Source organism: Heterodontus francisci, chromosome 16, assembly GCF_036365525.1.
Source record: "Heterodontus francisci isolate sHetFra1 chromosome 16, sHetFra1.hap1, whole genome shotgun sequence".
NCBI lineage: Eukaryota > Metazoa > Chordata > Chondrichthyes > Heterodontiformes > Heterodontidae > Heterodontus > Heterodontus francisci.
Window position 1 is genome coordinate 36,701,508 of NC_090386.1, and position 15,715 is coordinate 36,717,222.

The following is a 15,715-nucleotide window of genomic DNA, read 5'->3' on the forward strand; positions in this document are numbered from 1 at the left end:
CTGGAGACGGAGCAAAACGTCCGCCAGTACACTTGAGGCCAATTGCGACCGGTGGGCAACGCAGGGCATAGTGGACACGGATGATTATATTTAAAGTTTCCTTTGTTTTATGGTTGAATTCCCTTTTTGGTTTTCGGTTGAACAACCCCCAACTAAAATTCTGCATTCTGCAAAAAATACTTGGAAGCAAGCGCATGCGCATTTCTTCTGGCTTGGTGTTAGCGCACTTATCAGCGCTTGGAACGCTGCACACGCGTATTAAATGCATTCCGCTCGCTCCGCCAATTTATAAACGTCAGCGCATGCGCAAACATAGCCGTTTGGGCCAACGTTTCTCGCAGGCTATTCCAGGACGCATGCGTGAAAGCAGTTGCTAATTACGTCAGAGAAGCGAGTGTGGCGAGGCGCTCAGCAGCCGTTTGGGAGACGAGAAGCGTCGCTTGCACCACAATCAGACCCCGGAGTGGCAGTTAACTTCGCGTTGGAAAAACGGTAAGAGAGCAGCGAGCTTTTCTTCTAACAAACTGGCGGCGCGAGCTGCTAAAGCTGCTTTGGCCGTTAGAGTGAAAGGCGCTGCCTGTAATGGCTGCCGGATTCTCCTTCTCTTCACAAAAGGGCCGCTTGTTCAACATGGCGGACACAAAGGGGACCGGTGGGTGGGGGAATGGAGCGCCGCTGTAATAGAGATGGTGAGTGGAAGAGGCCGAGCTGGCCGCGCGGTTGGAGGCTTGGGGACTATAGTAGTGAGGGCAATGAACAGTGACAGGCGGAATGGCGCTTTCAAAGGCCGCGCTCGGAGGTTGTTGTTGAAGGAAGGTGCGCCTTAAAATGGCGGACAATGTTGCCAGGGATTGGGGGGTAGAGACAGTTCCTTCAATTCGTTGCCGCCTCCCGGTTCGTCGTTTCGCCACACATTTTTCGGAGGAAAGGTGAAAAAATCTTATTGTATAAAAATACACATCCAGGACCGATTCGCGCATCAACTCATTACACCTTACTCCTTCGGGACTTGTCCCAAATTTTAAGCCAACAGAAGTTCCTTCACTTTTTCGTCCACCGGTTTTCTCGCATCCGCACTCTTGGCTCACTGCGCAGTGAGTTTGCCAACGGAGTGAAGTAAATGACAGCTTTCAACAGAAGTAGGAACTCCAGCATTCAGTGCGATCATGACTGTAACATAACTTCCCCCTTCTTGCCCACAAGGGTCTCTCTTAGCAGAGACAAGGAGAGCCTATTTAAAGATGGACGATGCTCACAGGGACCGCGTACTCCTACCATTTTGCAGTCAGCTGCTGTTCAGAGACAACCAATCCTTCTAACTAGGTCGGCCGTGGTACTGATTAAAACAGCGTTTCTGGGTCCAGGCCTATTCAGCAGTTAGTGGTATTGTGATCAGGGTCTCTCTCCGATAACCCCACGCCTGGTTTACTGAAAAAAGCTTCATGCGTGAAGGACCACAGGAGTGCGCAGGCGCGGTTCGCCGACATCTTTGGCGCGATTTTCATCTGGAATGGCGGAGGACTGGGACCGCGGTTAATGCGCTGGTTTCGGAGACTGCGCGCGGAACAGAGACTTGGTGCCTCTTTATCGAGGATAAGGAGGCTACAGAGGGGGTATAGGGGTTTGAGACGTTCGAAGCCTGAGATCGTAATCCCTCCCGCGGTTCGAATGTTCCCCTTTAATTTGGAGGGTACAAGCGGGAAAGAAGGGTTGCTCAGAGCGTTGGCGGACGAGGCGACCTTCGCGGTAGCAGCCGGACCGTTGCGGCGGGCGGGGAAAGGGAAATGAGCGAGGGGAGAAGCGGCATCTTGTGGAGACATCTGCAATGTACAGATTGAGGCTGGTCTGTTTTTAAAATGGCGGGTGAATTTCGCGCTCCTTTGGAAACGGGGATACTTTTGGCACGTTTCTTCGGATTTTGCTGCGTTGTTTGTTCATAATTCTGAATACATTATTAAACGTCATGTTATTGTCTCGACTTTTTCATTAAAACAGTACCGAAATGAGAAGACGAATAAAGCACGGATTTCTTTTTGCGTCTGTTCTCGAAATTATCCGTTATTTGCACCAATAAGTTCTATGACCAAACATTTGCAAGTGCAATTCTGAGTTACTTTTCAAGCATTTTATCTGAAAATCGTCTCTCTTCAACGTGTGCCCGTACTTCAATCGATTGATCTTGCACCCTTGTATTTCTGTTTCATTTCAGAGATAATACTCAGATATTCATTTCTCAATAAAGTACCTTCATCCATCTTGTGCACGTTTGCTGTTCTTCCACTGTTGCAAAGATATTTGTTTTGGAGCTTAACTAGTTCAAGTTTGTTGTCACAAATCTGTCCAATGTTTTTACTTTTAAGCCATAAACCACAACCTTAAGCCAAAGTTCCATATTTTTAATTGCAGTATGTTCGATTTATTGCCGTCTTTAACTTTTCACATGGTAATCATGAAGGGCACTGATTTTAGATTTAAATTCAAAATGTTACATAGTCGAATTGCTTTTCAACACCATAGAGCCTTACTTTCTATCAGGTTTGAGTAATATGGTGTAGATTTTCATAAGGTACTAAACGGTTATTGCTTTTTGAAGTACGTACACAGAACATGTATTGTAACTGGTTAAACTTTGCAATCATTTGGGATTGCTTGGAAATAAATAGTATTTAACAGGATGTCACTCTAAAGTAGAAATTAATTACCATGCCCTATCTACTGCAATGGGTGATGGTCTAGATCCCTGGCTGAAAATGGAAAAATCTGGGGTAATTAGTGGGCACACAAAATCTTTTGGTTTCTGCACTGATGGAGAAATAGCGTGATATTTGAAGTTTAGCCATCCTCTGGTTCCATACCTATTTATCCAGTCATAAGAAGAAAATTGCCAATGTTTTCACTTCCTGCTACCTCTGGAATCTTTAAAAGGGTTTATACTTGGCCCCTTCTATTTCTGCATGCTGTCCCTTGTCAGCATCAGATCTTGATTGAGAAGATTTTAAGTTTAGCCTGGTTATTTTTCATTTTCCTTCCTAGTTTTAGTTCAATTCTTCTGCAGTAGTTGGTTTCTCAGTATTTGGGATAGATGGAGTGAGATGGTGAAATCCAAATTCTTGGCTCATTACCATGAGCCACAGTAGTGATGAGTGGCAGCACCATGGGAAAGTTGAGGCACTTCCAACTTAATGGTTGTCTACTATGAGGGCACTATTAAAATCTGTTCCATATGTAGCTCTTCCTTATTTTTGTGTGTCGAGCTGGCATCAGTCCTCCATGGAAGCTAAGTAATAAAAACCGTCCCTGTACAGCACATGCAGTGTCTAAACATTTTACATATTACAGGTAGGAATGCAATAATATAAATTCATAGGATGATCTGTGAATATAGTATGGGGGATTATGACAGTTGTCTACATACTACACAGCACGTCAAAAATAATTCCTTGCTTTGAGACGTTCCCTTTCATAATGTAGCTACGACCAAGGCGGGAGAAATGCACTGTTAGTTCAGTCCCACTTCTCCACAGGTCACAAGATATCAGTTACCCATCTACTGAAGAATAGCCAAATTAGATGCATTATTTGTCCCCTAGGATATAGCACAGCACACCAAACCAGGTTTGTTTAAACAGCAACATTGACTATTAGAAAATAAATAAGTCTCAACTGCAAATGAGATTCTATTATACATAAAAAGCTCCTGAGTTCCTCAGCCTTCATGCGCACACATGCATTCAAAAAAGGTTAACTAGGGGGAGAGGAGTTTTTGTTCTACAGCTGTTTAAGAGCAGAAGGGATAATAAAAATGATTGTTTATTGCACTCTTAGGATGGTTTTTGTATGGTGAGGTGTCCCAGAGTTGAATAGTCAGATGCCACCCCCAAGTCTCTCCAGGTGAGGTTGGTCCAGTCTTTGGGAAGGTGTTCAAGGCAGTTTGCCTGCAGCAGGCTTCTCATAGGTCTTTCAGCAAGGGTGTAACAACAAGCCTGCTTGGGTTTTAAAGCAGTAGTCCAGCAGTCGAAGTTGTCTATAGGTTCCAGGGTTTTCCAAAACATGAGGCAACAGGAACCACTCTGGATGCAAGAATTCTTCAGAGACTGGAGGCAATAGGAATGTGCCACCTTTGAAAAGAAATTCTGCCTTTGAAGAGATGTAAGTCTTTACAGAGAGGTCTTCTACAAGTCTGAGTTTCAAAATGCATGTTTGCATCACAGAATTGTTCAATGCAGAAGGAGGCCATTTGGCCCATTGTGTCTGCACTGGCTCTCTGAAAGAGCAACTCGCTCAGTTCCATTCCCCTGCCATCTCCCCATAACCCTGCTCATTCTTCCTTTTCATATCACTGTCTAGTTCACTTCTGAATACTTCAACCTGCCTCCATCATGTTCAGGCAGTGCATTCCAGACCTTAACCACTCGCTGCATGAAAATGTTTTTCCTCATGTCACTTTTGCTTCGTTTACCTCTGCTCTCTTGTTCTCTCCTTTCACCAGTGGGAACAGTTTCTTTCTTGTCTACTCTGTCCAGACCGCTCATGATTTTTGAATACCTCTATCAAATCACTTCTCAGCCACCTCTAAGGAAAACAGTCCTAACTTCTCCAATCCATCTTCATAACTGAAATTCCTCATCCCTAGAACCATTCTCATGAATTTTCTCGGTATTCTCTCCAATACCTCCTCGTCTTTCCACAAGTGCGGTGCCCATAATTGGACGCAATACTCCAGCTGAGGCAGAATGAGTGTCTTGCATGAGTTCAACATAACTTGCTTGCTCTTGTCTGTCGCTATGAGTAAAGCCCAGGATACTGTATGCTTTATTGACCACTCTCAACCTGTGCTGCCACCTTCAATGACTTCTGCACATATGCACCGAGGTTCCTCTGCTGCTGCTGCCCCCCCTTTATTTAGAATTGTACCCTTTATATTGTCTTTCCTTGTTCTTCCTACCAAAATCATCACTTCACATTTCTCTGCATTGAACTTCATCTGCCACCTATCTGCCCATTCTACCAACTTGTCTGTCTTTTTGGAGTTCTACACTACCCTCCTCACAGTTCACGATGCTTCCAAGTTTCCTATCATCTGCAAACTTTGAAATTGTGCCCTGTGTACCAAGGTCTAGTTCATTAATATATGTCAGGAAAAGCAAGGGACCCAGCACTAATCCCTGGGAAACTCCACTACAAACTTTTCATCTAGCCTGAAAAGCATTATTAACCACTACTCTTTCCTGTCATTCAGCCAGTTTTGTATCCATGTTGCTACCGTCCCTTTTATTCCATGGGCTATGAGTTTGCTCATAAGTCTGTTGTGTGGCACTGTCAAATGCCTTTTGAAAGTCCATGTACACCCATCAACAGCATTGCCCTCATCAACCCTCTGTTTTGCAAAAAAAAAAACTCCCAAGTTAATCATGATTTTCCCTTAAGAAATCCATGCTGGCTTTCCTTCCTTAACTCATTTGTCCGTGTGACTATTGATTTTGTCCCTAATTTTTTTTGTTAGTTTGCCCATCGCTGAAGTGGTGACTGGCATGACCTAATTTTTTTTAAAAGGTTGGGTAGCTTTCCACTTGAGTTCCTTGACCAGCCAGAGGAAAATGCACAAGGGTTAAAAGTCTGAACAGAATCTGTAGGAGATGCTAGTTCACTTGTGCTTTGTGTTAAAATATAAATTAGAGGCTAAGATTGTTTTAAGGGATTGGAAGGTGAGATGCTTGTGTAGCAATGATCCTGGGAGTTAGCAATACATTTTAGCCAATTTCGATGCAGTGCCTTTGATGTGATCCTTTACATGGCGCACAGCTGAATACCCATTAAAAAAATTTTCTTCATCCAATCCATCCCGTCTTCCGCTCATTTCATTCAAATTATTTGGCAGTCTGGTTTAGATGGTGGGAACTGTATCCTGTGAACATCCATTGCCAATCTGATTTGGGTGAGTATATTTAATTTTTTAAGTGTAGAATTGAACTATACGTTTACTTGTACAAACTGTCTGGTATGTGTTCTGTTGAACGTGAGACAGCCAGTCCATGATTACAAATTGTAAGTATGCTGTTGCTAATATACTAAGTTATCCTCTTGCCATTTTCTTGCATAAAATCTCCATTAACACTTTCAAATGTGTTGTAGCAATTTCTGCATCCTTTTCTTCTTTTTTCTTTTGGGCCTCCTTATCTCGAGAGACAATGGATACGCGCCTGGAGGTGGTCAGTGGTTTGTGAAGCAGCGCCTGGAGTGGCTATAAAGGCCAATTCTGGAGTGAATCTTAACGGAAATTAAATCAACACTTTGGTTTCACCATTACGCCTACTTTAAAATTTATCAATTTTACTGGCAACACTTTCAGCTTCTGTTCATTTTCAAGCCTGGAATGTTAAATTGTTGCTTTCTAATTTAAAGATGAATCTAAGGTACTGTTAGGAGTTGGCTTTCTAATATTTTACATGGAATTTAGTACCAGCAAACTTTGGCTCATCTTCAGAAATAGGCATCGGTTAGGACTCGAGCACACTGCTCTTAATTACAATAACTTATTAGATTGCTTAATTTTCTGCCTTTCTATCTTAATTTGGCCAGTTAGCTAATTGCAATAGTTGCTGGCCTTTTAGTTTTGTGCATCCCTGTCGATCTGATTTTTCATGAAACTAATGGGAGCTAGATGGAAAATTTTAAACTACAAATATTACTCAAATAATATACAGGTCTCTACCTTTTATTAAATCTAAGCTATTTGGTTGCCGTGACAAGATGTCCTTCCTGTAAAATGTGAGTATAAAATGCTAGGGATTTTTGTCAGCTAATTACTGACACTACAATGAAATGCAGAGAACATAATTTTGCACTTTGATTAACTTGAATGTGGTAGCTCTAACTATCTGAAAGTTTCATCTAATTTTTGAAGTTATTTTGTAGGACACTTTTCGGTAACGACTTCCCCTCAAACTTTCGTAATCTAATGCAAATGGCAATTTTCTCTCTTTTTGTTTCACGTGGTAAAGCACGTAAAGGATTCTAAATGATGTCCCGGAGAAGAAGCAGAAGCCCGTCCCGAGAACGCAGAATGCGTGGTGACCGCGGTGCAAGTAACAAGACTGACAGTGCTGATCCTCGAGATCTTGAGAGGCGCATTTTTGTTGGAAATTTGCCCACCAACTCCATGGTGAGGAAGGATTTGGAAGATATGTTCATTAAATACGGCAAGATAAATGGTTAGTATCTGGAAACATTAGACTTTCCAACTGAATCCAGTACTTGATTTTTTTTTATGTCCTACCTGTTACTACTTGAAAGGTATGTTACCACAATTTCAGAATTGAACTGTAATACCTTCGTCCTGTTCGATGTCATTGCTCCTAAGAAGTTAGTAACAGTTTCAGTTCAAAAACACCAAGACTAAAGAAACTTCTGGCCCAATAGTTTGTTCCTGATTGGGTGGAGCAATATGCTAAAACTGTTGAAGCATTGGTTTGTCCACCTTTGCTGACTGCGCAGCTCTGAATTCCCATTGCATGTAATGGAAATTCCTAAAACTTGCAAAGGGAGAATGTTTAAACAGGTTTTTTGGAAGAGGTGAGTTTGGTTCTTTAATGTCAAGTTCAGTCACATTTGTACAGTATCATAATATACACAAGTAGATGGTGTTCCAGAAAAAAAATCTTGGGTGACACCCTTATCTGGGGGAAGAAGACCAAGGCTTGGGAAACTTGTCAGGGAAACTTGCAAATTGCCTGCTGGTTGTTGACCCATTTTCTGCAATGAAGCCTACTAATAAATGTCTCCACGCACATGAGCACTGTCCGAATACCAAAGTATTTTGGTTTACTTTTCTCATCTATAAAAACCAGAGTACCATATTATTGCAACTTAAAATGCTGTTGTGAAATGGTTTTATGTACTCTAATTTTCCATACAAGTCTGATACTGGCTTGTAGTCCCAACATGAAAATTTGCATTCTGCTGTGACTAAATTTAATTCTGCCTGTAGCAATAGCTGCTTTGTCCTTTTATTGAGTTCCAACTTGGAACTCATCAACTTAAGCTGGATTTTGTTGATATTCCACTTGAGAATTTGAGCTATAGGTGGCTTACCTGTGATGTGATTTCTTGTCGCCCATGACCACGATTTTGCACATTTGAACTGTTGTCATCGAACTTGTCAAAATCTGCAATGCTGCAAGATCTTCTGACAAAAGATGATTTCACATATTGTAATTGATTTTATAAGTGAATCTTTCTGATTGGAGGTCAGCATTCTAGGTCAAAGAACATCAAACAGTTTAAGGTTTTTATTTTGGGTGTTGGAAATAAAACTATTTTTAAAGAAAAATATTTGCAGCCTCGTGTATCTGTTATGTACCACAGGAAAGAACTGTTTTTCTGCCTCTGGCTGCTCTTTGGGAAGAGAGGGTGTCCAGGAAAAGTTTCATTCCAAATATAGTTCGGTTCACATTTCATTACCTAAAGTAGAGCCTACTGATTAAGTGTTTCTATCACCAAATTTTGTCCCCCCGCCCCAAAAAAAAAAGTGGTCATTGTCTCATTGTGGTTAAATGCAGTCGTGACCTCTGGCTTTGAATTGAATATTCAGGTTGTCCAGACCTTTTCTAATGGTCCTGCCAACTGGTCTGTCTCATGCCTAGAAAAACTGAGTTCAGTTCATTGCCCATATAATATTCAACTTGTATCTTGCTCATTTTGCAAGGTCTAGTTCATGACATAGAGGATCGTAGGGGGCACACTGTCATATATATTTAATGTGTAGTCATTTGGACCTCCCCCATTGGTCACCAAGGAAGCCCTTTTGGCTGCCTTTCTGTGTGCCCCAAGCCAGAGTTTAAAACTGTTCAGACTGAAATGATAGACTGGGTAGTTATGTTAGTCTTTGAATTCCTACTTGAATTTAGTGATCTGGATAAGTGAATTAAAATTTGATCTGGTTTCCTTGTTATTGACTAGTGATCACTGGGATGTGCTTGTGTGAACACTAGGAACAAGCTTTGGCTGTTATTCCCTGCATGGGTGATAGCACATTGATGCTTGCTGACTAGGCTGATATGGTTCCACTTAGTTGAGTTTCTGGAGGACATCTGTGGATTAGTTAGCACATTTGAGAGGAAAAACTGGGCTAGCCTGTGATCTCAACTTTTACAGAATAAAATTGAGCTTGTGTTGACAGTTTTCTTTGCATCCTGCTTCTGTTCTAGTATGCCTAAGTTTAAGGGATAATGTACATCTCTTGGGAAAATTAACCTTTTGTACCCTGAACTCTTGAAGACGGGTCTGATAGAATTAGCCAATGCCTTAAGCTAGTGTGGGCTACTAATGTATGTGAAGGATAAACATCCTCTTGTAAATAGGATATTTTGTACATCTGCATAGGTGGGGAGAAAGGCAATGCTGGGAATGTATTTCCTTTTCAATTTTGATTGACTAGACCCCTCCCCAACAAAATTGTATATCTAGCATGTTCAGTATTTGCAGATTTATTGGTTTACTGTCTTGTGTGGGGATAAGTTTCAAGATGCTTGGGAGACTGCAGTTAGCCTCTCCCAGGTTCTTTTTAGTCAAGCAGTTCTCTCTCCAGAAGCCTGCCTTAAGTTGTCAATTATCCCACAGGCTTGGATCATTTCTAAAGACCTGTTGGTCAGATATTTCCAGAAAGAAATTTGGGTGTTCAGTATCTCTGCCCCATCCAGGCAAATGGTTTCAGTGCCAGCCTTGATATCTGCCAGCATGGATGTTGGTCATTAATGACAGACTGCCATAAATAATGTTCATTACCCATCAGACCAGAGGCTCATTTGCTGTTTTGGAGAAAAAGTGTTGATTTTAAAGTCTGTCCGACTGTCAAGGATGGAAGAAGTATGGATGGAAACTTAGGATCTTCGGTTAACCTTTTAATGCTTTAAATTGGAAATCTCATTTTTGAATTTGAGGTGATTGGAGCAGACTTAACAATTGCAGACATCATGCACAATTTCTATCCTTAATATGATCTTCTGCAAAGGAAACTTGTGTGCTGTGCCAATGACATTAGACCCAGTAGATGTGAAGGTGTCTAATAGTGGAGGAAGCGTGTCTGTCCAATACACAGTGTATTCCTTGGGAGTCAAATTCAGATATAAGTATGGGATGTCTTCCACGCAATTAATGTCTTTGAAAAAGCAGTTTGGAATTGCAAGTGCAAATGGCAAGCATTTTGTAATCTGCCTATGTATTGTAACTTAGTAACTGAGGATGATTTTCAACTTGACTGCAAACTAATTTTACATAATTTAAGATCAAAAGTTAAAGCTATGAACTGTCCAAAACCAGGTGTACAGTCATTTCTAGTGCTTGTTTTTTCTTCAGCTGAAAAGCTGAAACTTTTGCCCTGCTAGCAGTGAATCTTTTTTTCCCTTGTATTTATATCCAATTTCAAATTCATATTCACTGGTGTATGTACATGTATTTCTCTCTTTATTGATTTTAGTGACTTGTTGCATGCAGAATCCTTGATGTGTTACCCACAATAATTTTTGTACGTTGACTGGCACAACATTGACAACAGTTGCTTGTAATTGGGGCTGACGTCCATTTTGCTGCCTGGTCCCAGAGGCTTGGAGAAGCTCCACTGCAGCAAACATAATTAGTAAAGGACTATAAAGGGCCATTTGGTTAATCAAAGCTTGGTCCTTGTTTTCCTAGTCCACGCATATGAATTTTCTGTGGTTATTGCTAGCTTGGTTGTCAACCCTGGAATTTAAACTTCGAAATCTAACGGAGGAGAATTTGTAGTGGGGATGGCGGGGGTAGATAGGCTCCACTATTAATATTCCATAGATTTTTCCCTTTTGAATTGTTGGTTGCACATGTTCTTGGCCACCCATATAGTATTGTGTGTTGGGAGCTGGGGCGGTCAGCTGTAATTAAAGCATAGCGGTGGCCTATCACATCTCTGCAGCACTTACTGAAGTGATATTGGATACCAACAATATCTGGCTGTCTTGTGCAGTGTTCAAGATCAGGGTATAATCATTGCTAGCTTTTTTTTTTACAGATGTGAATGACCATCTATAGCAAAGGTTCATACATAGTTTTTTTTTCCCCAAACTGTCCTCACACTTTGGTTTTCGCACCATACATTAGGATATGGTTTCTAACCCAAGGAACTGAATGTTTGAAAGCTGAAGACTGATTTTGCCCAGAAATCTTTTTATGCTGTCCTTCTGGACAATGGGGGATTTTAAAAATAATTGTCTACAGATGGAATTGTGCTAATAGCATTGAATTGATGAAGCATGATCACTTAATAACCAGAGTTTAAAATCACCCTTTGGAAACTGGTGCATTGGCAATGGCATGAAGCTGTATTCATTTGCAGTCCCATTCTACATGGGCAATCTAAAACCACTATAGTCCATGTGAGGTTGTTGATGTTTCTGTCCTATGCAGTGCTTCCCTTTCCTCGCCCAATGTCTCCTACATATGCATTTTAAGTGGGAATAGTTGAACTGTCGTCCAGATCCCAAGCTCTCGTTAACATCTCGTCTGATGGCTGTTTAAGCCCCCTTTACCATCAAATTGGATGAGAAGTATGGGTAACTTGGCTGGCTGGCGTGAGTTCATTGAGGAATCCAAGGCATGCACCACAAGTAGTAGCTACTGCATCAGTTATATTTTAACACCATTTAGCATTCTAATACCTAGAACTCATTTAAAGCTTGGAAATAGTGTTCACATTTTTAGCTTCTACTATGATCTGATTCATGATGGATGTTTCACTAATGAAGATGAATTGCAACAATCAAGTGCTATTTCAGTTTCAAGTTGCTTGATGCAAATTGCAGTCTGACCATTTGTATCATGTCAGCTGCTACAGTATTGCCTAGCATTCAGTCTTTTAAGAATTGGGCATTAATAATTACAGAAATACCTTTGTGTAATCTTGATTTTACATTTCTAAAGTATATGGCTGGCTGAGACAGCAGAAAATGTTTCTCTGCCTCTGCCCTCCCCACCCCCCACAAGGCTCCCAGTCCAGGGTAGGCATGTTTAGAGAATTTGATATACTTCCAAAGCAGTTTGTTCCCTTTTGCTTTGCTTTTTTTTCTCTACCATCTAACTAATCTAAGTTGCACTTGATGGCTTACACAGTGGGAATAGTGGAGATTGGGAACTGTAGTAATAGCCAACCTGACATCCTGCTCCCTCCTTATACTGATCAATGGGGTGCTGCCGCATTGACGAGTACAGTTGGATTGTGAGAATTTTGCTTTATTTAATTAGGCATCCATGTTTACTACGGTCAGCTAATTTGATGTTTTTTTTAAATGTACAACATTGAAGCTTGAATGGACTTGGAAAGCTTTGCTCTACATTTTTGACAAATCACTACTCTTCTGAGACCCTTGCACCTGCGTGACAGAAACAAACACAGCTTTTGAATCTGATTAAATTATTTTGAGAAAGTAAAAAAGTATTGCATGTTAACTTTGAGAGTGCCCGGGCTTTTCAAGGTGACTAGTCATACTTGTATTATTAGCTTGCACATTGGCTTCTGGAGATTGGCCAGTGTCTAAAACCTAGGTTCTATTGAGGTTAAAATGGCAATGTCTACTAAATAGCAGTGGTATTCCCATGGAATAGATCTTCGTGGCCATCTTTTTGGCTACTAAGTTACTAACTACTAGTTGTGTGCCAGGTGTGACAGTTACATTAAACTAATGTATGACTGTATTTGACAGTGTTGACATCTACCAGAAAATGTCTGAAATAAAGTTTTTATGGCTGAGTTTAAGCTGAGAGCCCGTCTTCTTTGTATTGAAAGAATGCTGCTTTTGTCTCTTTAAACACAGACAACACCGATGCTTACATTGAGCCAGTGGCAGTTTGATTATAAATTTGAAGGTTTGTTTAAATCTTCATGTGTAACATTTTATGATGCACAAAATGCCAATGTTAGCAACACTGTTCCACATTAACTTTGGCTATCATAGTATAAACTCTATAATCTCAAATGTGGCATTTTTCATTATCAATTAAGTAATCCTCATTGCAGATATGTTTGGTATATACAAGCACTTGCAGGATAAGTGGAAATGTCCTGTAAGATGTTTGTACAACAGACCATTTAAGAATAGGGATCTTAACAATGATGTGGCGATGAGCCAAGAGCTAAGTATTGATTTGCATAGAACTGGAGTGACTTTGCAAAGTTGGAACAAATTGGGATTTGATTAAACATTAACACATGAGTTCTAGTACATATTGATATCTTGAAAGGTTTTCCATAAATTCTGATCTAATACTTCAAATTACTTTCCTTTTGAAGTCCGGTTTTTAACCACCTAATACTAAAACTTACAATTTCAAGTTCTGTGACCAGTCGAGATTTTATATATTAATTAAGCCTTTGGTTCTGATGGCTGGTTTAAGCAAATAGGCTTCATTCTGGTATTGTCTGCAAGTGGCTGATAACTTAAGGATGAGATAATTGTTCGTTCTTGGGGGGTGGGGGGGGGGGTCTCGTTCGCAGCCTTATTTTTTTGGAGTTTTTTTCATCTGCACGGGAATTTTGCCTGGCCAAGTGAACAGTTTGAAGAGGTAATGGACTTCGGCATCGTTTCTATTGACCTTCTGTGAACTAGACATTGCCAGTTTAACTTGCAAGGGTCAAGGGAAATAATTTTGCTCTATTGAATGGAGATTTTTGAACATCTGGAATTTTTCCATCCCACAGGTATGTACATTTTCATTAACAACATTAATTTTGCAGCTTTGTCAATGCACCATGGATTTGGGTTTGTGCAGTTTGATCGTATTGAGGATGCTAAAGCTGCCGTGCAAGGAGAGAACGAGCGAATGTGTAGAGGGTACAGATTAGGTAAGAACCTGAGATAACTGCAAGTGTCTTCAAATGTATACTATGAATGCATTGGGATTTACAAGCATTAAAGAACATCTGTAAAGGAGTGTATTGCTTAACTGTTGACTATGCTCAATTTTATTCTGGATCCCTGTGCATTAGTGGATCAGCCCATATTTTCAAATGAATGGATTTGAAAATGCGCACTTTAGTGTCTTAACACTAGTTTTGGCATGTTTGGCATCCAAGTATGTTCGCTGTGGTGATCCAGAGTTTATTCTGAATGTGGTAACATTGCACCACTCAATCCGTTCGACTAATTAAATGTTTGGTACAACTCAGAAAATGTTCATGGAGTAAGCACATTTTCGTGTTCCAGGGATATCTTCTTGCTGTTTATTGATCCAAAACATGGGTGTGAAGATCAGCAATAACTAGTTTTTCGTCTGATTTTTGACTTTGGCTGTACTGGAGTGTTTTTCCCATTTTGCTCAAATTTTGGAAGCTGTTGACATAACGTTTCCACCAAAAATTTGTATTGAGTACATAATACAGATGCCAGTTTGTGATCGCTTGTCTGAAATTCGCCTGTAAGCGATTTTTTTTTTTTTTTTTTTTTTGCTTGATGCAGTAAAGATATATGCTAATAAACGTTTACGTAAATCTGTCTTGTCATATGATTGCATTCAAGTCCATTTCTGTTTTTGTTTTGTACAAATTCGTTGGTTGGTTCTTTTCAGATGTTAATATGGCAGCTGAACGAAGAAATTCGAATAAAACTGCACGGAGACAGAGTCCTCCGAGAAGGTAATAAAACTTGTGCATCTTTTTTCACGAAGACAAGACTATTTACCAGTGATGGGATGACAGTCGTCTTTGGTTAAATCAGCATATTAAACTTCTAAAATTGACCCGTTTTGCTTGGGGAACTTGTGAATCTTTTAAAGTGGCTATTCTACATTTTACAGTGACGTAAGTTACACATTTAAGTGATTCAACTTTATTTTACAGATGCTTCTCGGGATTTTGGTTCTGTGTAGTGAGTCAGTTGTACATTTTACAAGTTTACAATAAAATATGTAGCATTAATTATGTATGTCAAAAATGTAAATTAGTTTTTATACAAAATTAATAAAAATTGGTGCATTTTGAAATGAATTGCAACTTGCAATGAATTTTCCAAGTGTTCTTTGGAACGTTGCCCATGTACTGTGGGTCCCAGTGATTCTCATTAGCGTGCTTCTGTTCCACATCACTTCACATCTCGTTTGCCGTTGCGTCCATTCACTTTACATGTTTAGGCATATAACTGGTAATTATGTGCTATGACTAGTGAGGTAAGTATCGGAAGGGAAATGGGTGAAGGAGCAGGAGGCTGATTTGGAGCTGGCAATGATCTTTATTGCCATATAGTTTTCTCTTGCCACACACTTCTGCAGCCTTCAATTATTCTCGTTCATCTGGAAGCACAGTGCAAGATGAGGACTTAAAAGCTGTATTAAATGAAGGCTGACATAATGAATAATGAAAATTCAGATCAACTGAATTGAAGATTCAATCAAGGAGACTGACTTGAAGCACAGATCTTATTCTGTAGGTCTAGTTGGAAATGCTGAAACCTATTCTGCAATGAAAATTATAGGATTGTCACTGGTGTGTTGTCCTGCATGCTCCATTAGTCATAGTACACATACTCCAGTATCCAAAACTGGTACTACCAACAACATGGAATGTCCAGCCTCCCAAATGGTGATTACTTGAAGAAATGGTTCCCTTAATTTTAGAAAGGAACAGTTTGTAGTTCTGCCAGTAGATCCCATCGTTGGAGTTTCTTGCAACACTTGCACATTAATATGATTTCTTTTT

At 40.3% G+C, this 15,715-nt stretch overlaps 1 protein-coding gene across 3 annotated transcripts in view; it reads left to right on the forward strand.

Annotated features, from left to right (window-relative positions):
- Positions 1-380: 380 nt before the first annotated feature.
- The window catches only part of LOC137378056 (nuclear receptor coactivator 5-like), a 47,439-nt gene continuing 32,104 nt past the window's right edge, over positions 381-15,715 (forward strand). The window contains exons 1-4 of one of the 3 annotated variants that reach the window (XM_068048114.1): positions 381-492; positions 7,002-7,211; positions 13,760-13,867; positions 14,590-14,656. In XM_068048114.1, coding sequence (XP_067904215.1) covers positions 7,019-7,211; positions 13,760-13,867; positions 14,590-14,656 — 368 coding nt within the window. In that variant the 5' untranslated portion in view covers positions 381-492; positions 7,002-7,018. The remainder of the gene's footprint in view (positions 493-7,001; positions 7,212-13,759; positions 13,868-14,589; positions 14,657-15,715) is intronic. The other 2 variants (XM_068048115.1, XM_068048116.1) reach the window with 2 other exon arrangements.